The sequence below is a fragment of the Bufo gargarizans genome, chromosome 4 (genome assembly GCF_014858855.1).
Source record: "Bufo gargarizans isolate SCDJY-AF-19 chromosome 4, ASM1485885v1, whole genome shotgun sequence".
NCBI classification, from domain to species: Eukaryota; Metazoa; Chordata; class Amphibia; order Anura; family Bufonidae; genus Bufo; species Bufo gargarizans.
In genome coordinates, this window is record NC_058083.1 from 348,828,729 (window position 1) to 348,843,158 (window position 14,430).

Below are 14,430 nucleotides of genomic sequence, written 5' to 3' on the forward strand. Positions count from 1 at the left end.
CCACTAGCCAGCGGCCACAATACAGTCTGTGTGGGCCTGACACACACAGGCTTGCAACTGTGATTATATCACAGAAAAATATTAAATAGAATTTTTTTTATCTGCAAGGTATTTGAATTAGTGACACCCTGTAACGGTATGAGTGGAGGCATAGCCACTAGCCAGTGGCCACAATACAGTCTGTGTGGGTCTGAAACACACGGGCTTGCAAATGTGATTATATCACAGAAAAATATTAAATATAATTATTTTTTATCTGCGAGGTATTTTCTGTCACACCCTGTATAAATGGTGTGCACACAGTGCTGTGACTGAGCCTGCAGCCTCTCACACACGGGCAGCCAGGCAACTGCAATATATATATATATATATAATAAAAAAAATAGCAGACTGATGTACCAGCCCTGAAAAGGGCTTTTTGGGGTGCTGTCAGGACGCTGTCCTTACAACAGCAAATGAGTCTGTGGGCACAGAACACTGCCCTAGCTAACGCTTTCCCTATTGAATCAGCAGCAGCACTGTCCCTCCTCTCACTGAGAATGCAGCTTCCGAATGAATCTAAAATGGATGCTGTCCAGGAGGTGGGAGGGTCTGGCAGGGAGGGTCTGCTGCTGATTGGCTGGAATGTGTCTGCTGACTGTGAGGTACAGGGTCAAAGTTTACTCAATGATGATGTATAGGGGGCGGACCGAACATCGAATAAGTTCGCCCGCCACGGCAAACGCGAACAAGCTATGTTCGCCGGGAACTGTTCGCCGGCGAATAGTTCGGGACATCACTATTCCTCATCACGTCAGCGCACCACCAACTTCAGCACAGTCAGGAGGAAATGATAGCAGGCTGTTCTGACCCCACACCATGCAGGAGCTGTGGGCGGGCATAGAACAACAGACCAATGAGCCTCAAGCCCGGCCTGGTGGCAGTTCTGGGTCTAACCGTTTTGACACCTCTACTTTGCCTGGTGCATGTACCAAGGTTCCTGAAAAATATGTCAGAGCTGCTGCAGAAAGTGAGGGCCGTCTTTCGGCGTTCTCACCTCTCTGCTGCTCGCCTGTCTGTGCTGCAGCGTAACTTCAGCCTTCCCGCTCACCGCCTCATATGCGATGTACCCACAAGGTGGGTGCATTTCCCAATGTTTTGGGGCCTACAGTAACCAAAAAAACTAAGGTAACAAAAATATAAAAAACAAGGAATTATTTTTTTTATGTACACCGGCCAAAACAAGCCATTGTAAATCTGTCAGTTCTGAAACACCCCTCCAAACTAGAGTAAGCGGTGAATCGTGTAAATCATGCCAAGTGCGGTTATGTAATTTTTATCTTCATCCTGACACTGTGCTCCCACAAACCTGCAGTAAAATGCATTGAGAAGATTCCTCTTTGAGCTCTCTTTGTTATGTGCGTGTGCTCAGGAGTCCTCTCAGTGCATTTTACTGCTGATTTGTGGGAGATTAGTGTCAGAATACAATTAACTATGAAGATAATTACTTAATTGAATTCGACACCACTTGCATTATACACCGCTTAATTTAGTTCGGTTGAGTTCTGGAGCGTACAGACTCATGGCTGCTGCAATGAAATAGATGACTTTGACCACCAGTACTTTTTGATAGGTGAGGTGGGGGGGCAGTGTGTGGCTGCCTGAATTCAGCAAAATGATAATGTGGCAAATGACACTATTTACCATCAGCACTGTCTGCTGCTGAGATGGCATGGGTAACAATAGATACTATAAGCAGAGCTATATTAACACTGCATTCACAGAAATTACTGATGCTGACCCCTTGCACAGACAGCTCACATTGCATAAAGAAAATAATATTTGGATGCTGCATCAGTTCAAGAACAAGACACTAGTACAGAAGTCTCCATGCACATCACCATCTATGCACCCTGGTTTTAATGCTGACTGATAAAGCCAGAGCTAGGGTAATGACAGGCTGAGCAGTGGGGACAAATGGAAGGTGGTGGATCACAGTGAATCGCCAGAACATGTGGAACAGTGTTTTTCCCTCTCTACTGTCTATGGCATAGGGACCAGCTGTTTCTGTTAGGTTGGACAACAATGTAATAATGGCTAAGATCTGGGTCTGTCCCATAGCAATAGTGATTATAATCAAAGGTCCTAGAAATGTAGAATCAAGTGTCCCTCCATCTCCTGCCTGCTCTAGTAACTGTTTCTAATGGGGGGGGGGGGGGGGGGGGGGAGAGCCTCAGTTATAGTGAGTTGAAATTAATAGTTGCTTTGGTTGGATTTTTTTTTAATCAGAAAGAAGACTTCATAATCTTGGACTACTGAAAAATCATCCCTCTGAAATTGAATATTTTCTAAGTAGTTTGCGAGCTAGACAAGTCGATGATGATCATGTTCCATTTTTACAAAGAGGTAAGACAAAATGCAGTTACAATGTAGATTTTCGTTTGTGTTTGTGATTTTCGTTTGTGTCCCATTCCTTCCAAACGATCTGCAGGTTTCATTTTACTTGCTAATCGTAATATTTTCTTTTCTTTACAGGTAATGGTAATTTAAAATGTATTTTTACAAATGCCAGAAGTCTAGTTAGTAAAATGAGGGAGGCTATGATACTAGAAGAACACATAAATGTAGTTGGTGTGGCTGAGACATGGTTGGACTCTTCACATGTCTGGGCTGTTACTATTGAGGGTTTTACAATATTTAGGAAAGACAGGGTCAATAGAAAAGGTGGTGGTGTTTGTCTGTATGTGAGGAGTGATCTGAAGACAAGTGTGAAAGAGGCAATTGTGGGTGCAGATGGTGAGGATGTTGAAACCTTATGGGTGGAATTTCAAAGGGATATAAACACTGAAAAAATACTTGGTGTAATCTATTGACCCCCTAACATCACAGAGGAGATAGAAGCTCAACTGTATAACCAAATAGAGCGGGCTGCACAGGCTGGTACAATGGTTATAATGGGAGATTTTAACTTCCCAGACATTTACTGGGGACATGGTTCTGCCTTAACCACAAAGGGAGAAGATTCCTCAACTTGCTGCAGGACCACTTTATGGGCCAGTTTGTAGAAGCTTCCACTAGGGGCAATGCTCCGTTTGATCTGGTCATTTCTAATGACGCAGAGGTTGTTGGAAGTGTTGCTGTTCGAGGAGAAACTAGGTAATAGTGACCACAATATAATTATATGCTCCCTAAACTATAAGAAGCAAACTCTGTCAGGCAGAGCAAAAACATTTTTTTTTTAAAAAGGCTAATTTCCCTGGGTTGAGGGCAGCATTTCAGCTGCAACCTTTGAAGTTTACAAAGGGCTTAATAAAATCTGTAAAATGGAGATAAAATTAGCAAAAATACAAATACAGCAGGTGGCATAAGAGAGCAAAACAAATATCCAAAAATTCTTTAAATATATAAATGCTAAAAAAAAAAAGGTTCTGAGCAGTCTCCTAAATAATGGTAAAGGGGGGGGGGGGAGGTTAGTCACTGAAGAGAACGAAAATACAGCTCCTCTTAATAAATATGCTTTAATCGATTTCCATAAAATCCGACATCAAATAGGACACTTTTCTGTGACGCGTTTCGGGCTATAACATCTTAGCCCTTCATCAAGATAAACAAATAGACTTAAAAACCTCGATTTTATACACTAGTATGAACATGCCCACTTGATTGAATAATTCCCACCATCTAGAATCAGCACCTGATGGCAAGTCTAATCTGACAGAAGGGAAATTCAGCCAAGTGGAACTCTGAAAATACAGAACCCAGTTAGAACAAAGGAACCAATTGTGGCCTTTCTGCTGGCTCGCAAGACAATGGGGGTGGGTATGGATTCCTTGGCTGGGAGGGGTAGGGTATAAATGGGTTTTAAGGTTGTACTTAATGAAGTTGATTGTAATCCTTTGTTTACATTTTGGTAACTGTTATTGCTTGAGAAATATTGTTATATGGATTATGAGGATTGATTTTATATGGCATACTTTAAAATAAAGTTAAATATTTTTTTTATATTAATGATATCGAAGACGGGATTAATAGCACCATTTCTATTTTTGTAGATGACACTAAGCTATGTAGTACTGTGCAGTCTATGGAAGATGTCTATAAAATACAAGTATGTCTATAAAATACAAGAGTGATTGGGCATCAACTTGGCAAATGAGGTTCAATGTGAATAAATGTAAAGTTATGCATCTTGGTAGTAATAATCTCTGTGCATCATTTTTCCTAGGGGATGTAACACTGGGGGAGTCACTTATAGAGAAGGATTTGGGTGTCCTTGTAGATGGTAGATTAAATAACAGCATACAATGTCAATCAGCTGCTTCTAAGGCTACCAGGATATTGTCATGCATTAAACTAGGCATGGACTCACGGGGCAGTGATGTAATACTACCACTTTACAAATCGTTGGTACAGCCTCATCTGGAATATGCAGTTCAGTTCTGGACACCAGTCCATAGAAAGGTTGCTCTGCAGCAGGAAAAAGTACAGAGGAGAGCAACTAAACTGATAAGGGGCATTGTTCTGCTTCGCGTTATTGACTGTTGTATAACACTAGTCAGACAGCTTAACAATAATTCAGAAGTCAAGAAACGTGAGACATCAGATCTGTTTGTATTCTCTTTTCTGAATAACTTTGTAAAACTACAATATAAACATAAACAAAACATATGTATCAGTACATTACATATAATACAGCAGCCTCACTTCATCAGTGAGAGTACTCACAGACAATTCCACCATTAGTCCAGGAATAAATCAAGAGCTCCTCTGCATGCAGCCTGCAAGATCCAGGAGCAGTGATGAAATGGAGGAAATACAGTTCCAGGTTAAGGGTTACTGCCTCTGACAATACACTTCCTGTAAAGTTCTGGCGAAGTAGAAACTAACTTTGACCACTAGATGGCAGCAACGTCAAACATAACATTTAAATATAACCTTTACAACACATTGCACACATTATAATGCAAAATAGGCGGAACACTCCCTGTCTGGCATAATTATTATTATGTCACTACCTAAATAACTACTGCTATGCAGAAAAAACATATAAACAGGAAATGGAATCCTAGCTAATCTGAAACTAAAACTATGACATCAGTTATAGGTCTAAGATACATTTTGGAAGTCCCATTCTTCGCAATCTTGACCTCTACCTTCCTAACATTGCCATCCCTGCTTGGTAGAGCATTGACAATAAGTCCTACAGGCCACTCATTCCTGCTCTCTTGGCTGTCCTTCAACAGAACAACGTCACCCACTTTTACATTTGGGCGACCCTCAGTCCATTTCCTACGGCGTTGTAGATTCGACAGATACTCCCTCTTCCATCTTTTCCAAAAGGTGTCTGCCAAGCATTGTACTTGCTTCCATTGTTTAGCATGAACTTGTGTTGTACTTATTGTTCCGGATGGAGCAGACAAAGAGTTCACCTTTTGAGTCAACAACATTGCTGGGGTAAGGACCATAGGTGTATCAGGGTCTGAGGACACAGGAACTATAGGCCTGGCATTCATAATAGCTGTAACCTCTGCCATAAAGGTGCTTAAAGTCTCATGGGTCAAGTGAGCAGTTTTAGTTTGTAGCAACATAGCGTCCAAGATTCGCCTGGCAATACCTATAAGTCTCTCCCAGACACCACCCATGTGTGAAGAGTGTGGAGGATTAAAGACCCATGTACATCCTCTGTCTTGGAGAAAGTTTTGCAATTGTGATTCGCTGGCACAAATGTTAAGTTCCTTGCAGGCTCCTACAAAGTTTGTTCCTCTGTCAGAACGGAGCAGTTTTACTGGGCCACGAATTGAGAAGAATCTCCTCAAAGCATTAATAAAGCTTGATGTTGACATGGTTTCAAGTAGCTCTATGTGTACAGCTCGGGTGGACAAACAAGTGAAAAGGACTGCCCATCGTTTACTGTCTGCGCTGCCTCCTCTAGTGCGGCGGGTTAAGACAGACCACGGACCAAATACATCTAAGCCCACATTGGTGAAAGGTGGTTGAGCAATTACTCTGTCCTCTGGTAGCTCTGCCATCTTTTGACTTTGTAACCTTCCTCGCAGCTTGCGGCAGATGACACATTTGTGTATAACAGCTGATACCAAGCGTTTGCCACCAAGAATCCAGAAACCTGCGGTTCTAATTGCACCTTCTGTGATGTGTCGCCCTTGGTGAACTACTTGTTCATGATAGTACCTAACAAGCAGTGTTGCAATGTGGTGATTATAAGGTATAATGACAGGCTGTTTCTCTTCCTCTGAAAGTTCTGCAAGAGACAAACGTCCACCTACTCTCAACAACCCATTTTTGTCTAAAAAGGGGCTAAGCTTCCTAAGACTGCTTTGTTTCGGGAATGTCTTTTGTTTTTTGATGCAGTCAATTTCCTTCTGGAAATGTTTGTTTTGAACAGAAGAAATTATAACAGACTTTGCCTGAGCAAGTTCTTCTAGATTGACTTGTTCATGGAAACTTTCCCACCTTCTGACCTGATTGCTGCTGGTTTCCCTCTGGAAGGTTTTAGCGACATGGATGAGTCTGGCTAGGGTCTTAACTAATATCTTCCAGCAAGAAAATCTATCAAAGCAATGTGAGTGAAGTGTGGCTTCAGAAGCTCTGGTGCTGAAGCTTGTAATCTCAAATCTGATTTCAGGGTCAGCTTCAGGCTCTATGAGTGGAAAAGCATTAGCAGTGTCTATATCCTCACAGTATGGTTGGTACAGAAAGGTTGGGCCTGAGAACCAAATAGAGTTCTGAAGGCATGCTGCTTGAGTAGGCCTAGTGGCATAATCTGCAGGGTTTTGATCTGTAGATACATAGGACCACTGATCTGGATGTGTAGACTGCCTGATTCTATTCACTCTGTTGGAGACATACAGATAGAACCTCCTAGTGGTGTTGCAAATGTACCCTAGGACAGTCTTGCTATCAGTGAAGAATTTCACAGCATCAAAATCAGTGTCTAGTTGATCTGTGATTAGCTCAGACATTTCGACTGCAAGTACAGCAGCACACAACTCTAAACGAGGAATAGTGTGGGCTGGTTTTGGGCTTAATTTGGACTTTCCCATGACAAATCCAACACGACACACATTTTCTGCATCAATTACTTTCAAGTAAGCTACTGCACCTATAGCTGTAGTGGATGCATCTGAGAAGATGCATAGTTCTTTCCTGCAAGCTGATGATAGAGATATGGGCACATAGCATCTGTCTATCTTTAGGTGCTCTAACGCTTGCAAGGATTCTGTCCATTGAACCCACTCACTTAGTCTCTCTTGTGGAAGCAATGCATCCCATTCATTTTTCCCAGATGACAGTTCACGAACTAAGGCCTTACCTCTTATTGTCACAGGTGATACAAACCCTAGGGGATCATAGAGGCTGTTTACGGTGGATAGAATGCCTCTACGTGTAAAAGGCTTTTCCTCTGAAGAAACTCTGAAAACAAAACTATCATTTTCTAGATCCCAACTCAGGCCTAGGCTTTTCTGCAAGGGAAGGGCGTCTGTACCTAGGCAAAGATCTTTAAGGTCCTTAGCTCTGTCTGCTACAGGGAAGGCTTCCATTACTTTTTGGCTGTTGGAAGCGATTTTGTGAAGACGCAGATTGGATTCTGCCAGCATTTGCTTTGCTTTACTGAGGATGGAGATTGCATCTTCAGGTGTGCTAGCAGAAGCGAGTCCATCATCTACATAGAAATGTCTCAATACAAAGTGTTTGGCTTCTTGTCCATAGCACTCCGCATTTTTCTGGGCAGCCTTTTGCATGCAGTATATAGCGACGGCAGGAGAGGGGCTATTGCCAAATACATGCACTTTCATTCTGTACTCGACAATTTCTTTGTCTATGTCATTGTCTTTGTACCAGAGAAAACGTAGAAAGTCTCTATGGTCTTCTCTGACAAGAAAGCAATAAAACATTTGTTGCACATCTGCTGTGAAAGCAACAGGCTCTTTTCTGAAGCGCATGAGGACACCTAGCAAGGTATTGTTTAGGTCAGGGCCACTCAACAGTACGTCATTTAAAGAGACTTCCTTTATACTCTGCGCTGGAATCAAAAACTATTCTGATTTGGTTAGGTTTGTGAGGATGGTAAACACCAAACATTGGTAGATACCAGTGTTCTCTGTCTGTCTCAAGTGGTCCTGCAACTTCAGCGTGATCATTGTCTAGCATCCCCTTAATGAATTCAGTGAAATCTCTTTTCACTTCTGGCTTTCTCTGCAGTGTTTTGCTGAGTGAATGCAAACGCTTCATGGCTTGCTCCCTGTTACTAGGCAAAACACATCTGGGTGTGCGAAAGGGGAGAGGAGCCACCCAACTGTGATTGTCATCTTGGTAGGCCTCTTTATCCATAATCTGCAAGAAGATCTGATCTTCTATAGAGAGGGCCTGTTTATCATCATCTTTAGTTTTCTGAAATACTGTTATCCCTAGATTGTCTGTCTCAATGTTGGAATTGACTTCTTCTTTACCATATAGTGTAGAAGAGTCACAGTGTTGTGTTGACCTGCCAAAGCTTTCCTTGACAATGAAGTTGTTGTGACAGGGACTGAGAAGGGATGTGCGTCCATTTGTTAACACAGACGTCTTCAAAGTGCTAACGTTGTCAGGCTGGTGCACTGTCCCCAGGCAAACTTCTCCTACAATGACCCATCCCAGGTCCAGTCTCTGTGCATAGGGGGCATTATAAGGTCCATTGATTTGCTGGCGTACCTTGTGTACCTGAAGGATATCTCTTCCAAGAAGTAGAAGGATAGAAACATCTGGCTCAACAGCTGGGATAAGGTGAGCAATTGAGCGGAGGTGGGGGTGGTGATGAGCTACTTCTGGAGATGGAATCTCAGTTTTGTCGTCAGGTATCATGCCACACTCTATTAGGGTAGGAAGTGGAAACTGCACTTTCTTATTGAAGGATTCAATGGTAAAGTCAGTAGCTCTTCTCCCTGTGGTTTCAATTGTCCCTGCACATGTCCTTAGAGTGTATGGAACTGCACTTGCCTTAAGGTTAAAGATATCAAAGAAATCTGACTTTGCAAGGGATCTGTTACTCTGTTCATCTAGCACTGCATACATTTTCACCGCCCTTTCTCTCTTGCCAGTGGGATACACAGTCACTAGACAGATTTTAGAGCATGATCGTGCACTCTTGCCTTGTCCACATACTTCGGTGCAATTGGACATTACAGAGGAGAGTGAGGTCTCTTGTTGCTCCCTGCCCTGATCTTTCCTGGGTTCTACAGTCTCTAGTGGGGCAGGAGCAGGGCCAGGGTGCAAAGCTGCAATATGTCTCTCACTGCCACATTCTGTACATTCTACTGGTATTTTGCAGTCTTTGGCAATGTGATAAGTAGATCCGCAGCACTTGAAACAGATGCCGTTTTGTTTAAGGAAGGACATCCGCTCTGCGATGGGTTTGCTTCTAAAGCCTTTGCATTTCTTTAGTGGATGTGGTTTTTTGTGTATTGGACAATGTCTATCAGGGTTTTCTATGGTGTGTACCTTGTGGGTGCTTTGGTAGTCTGTGACTTCTGAAGGTACAGCTGTTTTGTGTGTGGATACAGAGGTCCTACCGTGAGGTCTGTGAGGTCTCTCAGGTCTGTGTGATTGATTGCCGTTGGTGGTGAAGGCGAAACTGGGATCACTTCGGATTTTCGCTTGCTGTCGGACAAACCTAGAAAACACAGAGAAAGGAGGAAAAGAGACTCCATAATCTTCTTTGAATTTACCTCCCACAGACATCCACTTGTCTTGCAGATTTGAGGGTAGCTTCTCTACTATGGGATTAGTGCCTCTAGCTGTATCTAGATACGAAAGTCCTTGCAAGTAGCCATCCTCTTTGGCATATTCTATCTCTAGTAGAAGATCACTTAGTTCTTGTAGCCGCACGTTGTCTCTGTAGCCCACCTTGGGAAAGACTTCAAGTTTTTTCAACAGTGCTCCTTCTATTACCTCTGGGGATCCATACGTTTCTTCTAGTCTTTTCCAGGTCATGTTGAGTCCTGCTGCAGGGTTGAACAGGTTTGCTCTTCTCATCCTCTTAGCATGCTCTGCTGACTCGGTGCCAAGCCATTTTATCATTAAATTAAGTATTTCTGCTGGTGATAAGTTCAGACCTTCAGTGGCATTCAGAAAGGAAGATTTCCATGCCCAATAGTTTTCAGGACAGTCATCAAATTGGAGAAAGCCTGAGCTAACCATTTCTTTGCGGATGAGATATTTGGTGACATCCGCTGCACATTGTTGTTCGCGCATGTAATCTATAGGTTGAGGTGATGGGAACACTTGTTTTTTGTTCTTAGGGGTTTCTGGTGCTTCATTCTTGGTTTGCTGGCAGCCGCTGACCTCATGAGTTTGATTGGGCCTGCTCAGGGGGTATGTTGATCTCGGCCTGAATTCCTTTGCTTCAGGTTTAAGAGACTGTTCCTTTGTATGCGCATCAGTAAGGTTTTGGATGTACTCATTTGTATGATCTGCAGAGAATAGAGGTTTTTCTGGAACCTCTGAGTCTTTATATGATCTTTCACTTCCTGACCGACTTGTTCCCATGTAGGCAGCGGCCTCTGCTTCAGCAGCAGCAGCTGCAGTCTGTCGCTGCAGGATGAGCAATTTTGATTCTAAAACAGCTTCTTCTTGCGCTATTGCAGCTTCCCTAGCTGCTCTCTCTTGTGCTGTGGCAGCTTCCCTAGCTGCTCTTTCTTGTGCTATGGCAGCTTTCTTTGCTGCTAACTCCTGCATCATCATGGCTTCTTTTTCTGCGTACTGTAGCTGGACGCGGGCAGCTTCTGCCTTGGCACGAGCTCTAACTGCTGAGGAACTTGCTGAGGACATCTTGCTAGCCCGTGAAGTTCTGGACACATAAGACTTTGCATCGTCTTGCTGGGCACTGGGAATGTTCTCCCTGCCTTGCTGTGTCGGCGGTAGCGTGACATCAGCCTGGTACTTTGTTCCTGATCTTAGACTCATGCTGCAGTAATGGCGTCTCAGTTTATTCCAGACCGCCACGTGGGTTGTCTTTTTACTGTTCTGCTTCGCGTTATTGACTGTTGTATAACACTAGTCAGACAGCTTAACAATAATTCAGAAGTCAAGAAACGTGAGACATCAGATCTGTTTGTATTCTCTTTTCTGAATAACTTTGTAAAACTACAATATAAACATAAACAAAACATATGTATCAGTACATTACATATAATACAGCAGCCTCACTTCATCAGTGAGAGTACTCACAGACAATTCCACCATTAGTCCAGGAATAAATCAAGAGCTCCTCTGCATGCAGCCTGCAAGATCCAGGAGCAGTGATGAAATGGAGGAAATACAGTTCCAGGTTAAGGGTTACTGCCTCTGACAATACACTTCCTGTAAAGTTCTGGCGAAGTAGAAACTAACTTTGACCACTAGATGGCAGCAACGTCAAACATAACATTTAAATATAACCTTTACAACACATTGCATACATTATAATGCAAAATAGGCGGAACAGGCATGGAGAGTCATGAAGTTATGAAGAACGATTTAAATAATTATTTAGTCTTGAGAAGAGACTTCTAAGGGGGGACATGATTAACAAATACAAACCGGATTCCAAAAAAGTTGGGACACTATACAAATCGTGAATAAAAACTGAATGCAATGATGTGGAGGTGCCAACTTCTAATATTTTATTCAGAATAGAACATAAATCACGGAACAAAAGTTTAAACTGAGAAAATGTACCATTTTAAGGGAAAAATATGTGGAATCAGAATTCATGGTGTCAACAAATCGCCAAAAAGTTGGGACAAGGCCATTTTCACCACTGTGTGGCATCTCCCCTTCTTCTTACAACACTCAACAGACGTCTGGGGACCGAGGAGACCAGTTTCTCAAGTTTAGAAATAGGAATGCTCTCCCATTCTTGTCTAATACAGGCCTCTAACTGTTCAATCGTCTTGGGCCTTCTTTGTTGCACCTTCCTCTTTATGATGCGCCAAATGTTCTGTATAGGTGAAAGATCTGGACTGCAGACTGGCCATTTCAGTACCCGGATCTTTCTCCTACGCAGCCATGATGTTGTGATTGATGCAGAATGTGGTCTGGCATTATCTTGTTGAAAAATGCAGGGTCTTCCCTGAAAGAGATGACGTCTGGATGGGAGCATATGTTGTTCTAGAACCTGAATATATTTTTCTGCATTGATGCTGCCCATGCCACACGCACTCATGCAACCCCATACCATCAGAGATGCAGGCTTCTGAACTGAGTGTTGATAACAACTTGGGTTGTCCTTGTCCTCTTTGGTCCGGATGACATGGTGTCCCAGATTTCCAAAAATAACTTTGAATCGTGACTCGTCTGACCACAGAACAGTCTTCCATTTTCCCACACTCCATTTTAAATGATCCCTGGCCCAGTGAAAACGCCTGAGCTTGTGGATCTTGCTTAGAAATGGCTTCTTCTTTGCACTGTAGAGTTTCAGCTGGCAACGGCGGATGGCACGGTGGATTGTGTTCACTGACAATGGTTTCTGGAAGTATTCCTGAGCCCATTCTGTGATTTCCTTTACAGTAGCATTCCTATTTGTGGTGTAGTGTCGTTTAAGGGCCTGGAGATCACGTGCATCCAGTATGGTTTTACGGCCTTGACCCTTACGCACAGAGATTGTTCCAGATTCTCTGAATCTTTGGATGATGTTATGCACAGTTGATGATGATAGATGCAAAGTCTTTGCAATTTTTCGCTGGGTAACACCTTTCTGATATTGCTCCACTATCTTTCTGCGCAACATTGTGGGAATTGGTGATCCTCTACCCATCTTGGCTTCTGAGAGACACTGCCACTCTGAGAAGTTCTTTTTATACCCAATCATGTTGCCAATTGACCTAATTAGTGTTAATTGGTCTTCCAGCTCTTTGTTATGCTCAAATTTACTTTTTCCAGCCTCTTATTGCTACTTGTCCCAACTTTTTTGGGATTTGTTGACACCGTGAAAATTTGAATCAATGTATTTTTCCTTTAAAAGGATACATTTACTCGGATTAAACGTTTGGTCTGTCATCTACGTTCTATTACAAATAAAATATTGACATTTGCCATCTCCACATCATTGCATTCAGTTTTTATTCACAATTTGTTTAGTGTCCCAACTTTTTTGGAATCCGGTTTGTAGATAAATGGGCCATACAAAAAATACGGTGAAAAACTGTTCCAAGTAAAATGCCCTCAACAGACAAGGGGGCCCTGCCTCCGACTGGAGAAAGAAAAAGTTCAGTCTCCAGAAGCGTCAAAGCTTCTTTACTGTAATAACTGTGAATCTGTGGAATAGACTTCCTCAGAATGTGGTCACAGCAGGAACAGTGGACGTTTTAAAAAAAGGTTTAAAAGTAAATGACATTAATGCTTACGAAAACGTGTAGAAATCTGAGTCTCACTTCCTTCTGGGATTCGTGTCCCCACCTGTCCCTTGGTTGAACTTGATGGTCTTATGTCTTTTTTCAACCGTATTAAATATGTCACTATATTAAAATCAACATTTTAATATACCACAAAAGATGTTCCATAACTTGATTTTAACCCCCTTCCCGACTGCAATCCGTCTATATACATGATAGCTGCACATACCCCGTGCAGCTACCACGTGTATAGACGTCAGGCAGTTCTTTAATCCAAGCGCTGCAAAGCGCTTGGAGTAAAGCTTCTTCACCTGCCCTGGTGCTGTCAGGGACAGCATACAGTCTAGTAATGCCGGCAAGGGGCCAATCAGAGTGGTCCCTTGCCGGCAATCGATCCGATTGGTTAGTCGCGGCAGTGTGAAAATGCCGGTTTCAGGCTCTGATCTGCAGTCAGGTAATGTGTAACGAAGCCCCCCGATCTTTGCCCCCTTCCTGTGTGCCTCCAAACCCCCCACCCCTCCTGTGAGCCCTGCCTCCGATGCGATGTATTGTACCCCTGATGCGGTCCCCCCTCCCCTCCATGCATGCATCAGGCCCCCGAATGTGCCCCCTCCTGCTGGCCATGCCCCCCCTTTAAAGCGCTGCCCCCTACCTGTGCCTCCTGCCCCCGATGCGGTTCCCCTGCTTTATTTGATGTCGGCGGCTTCATTCCTGAGCTGCCGACATCAGCAGCGATTGTCAGCTCTATGCTGACACTCTGCTGTAACCCCTTAGATGCCACGGTAGCGGCATCCATGCAGTTAATAGAGGGAGGGGGATCCTTCTCTCAACCATCGGGGCTGCCGCGCTGTGATGGCAGCACCTGATGGTTGCCATGGCAACCGTGCGCTTTGCAATAGCTCCCGGTGTTGCCATCTACAGGACATTTAATAGTATTGTACTTTGCAATGCAAAAGCATTGCAAAGTATAGTACAGCCATCAGCCCCACTGGATCTTCGAGAGCCAAGTGGGACTTGATAAAAAAAAATGTGAAAATAATAAAAGTAAGAATAAATAAATAAATAAATAAATAAAAATGTAATA

The 14,430-nt window shown here is 43.1% G+C and overlaps 1 protein-coding gene across 1 annotated transcript in view; it reads left to right on the plus strand.

The window, feature by feature from the left end:
* The window catches only part of QPCT (glutaminyl-peptide cyclotransferase), a 341,372-nt gene that overhangs the window by 230,007 nt on the left and 96,935 nt on the right, over positions 1-14,430 (plus strand). The window contains exon 6 of the mRNA XM_044292305.1: positions 2,269-2,385. Coding sequence (XP_044148240.1) covers positions 2,269-2,385 — 117 coding nt within the window. The remainder of the gene's footprint in view (positions 1-2,268; positions 2,386-14,430) is intronic.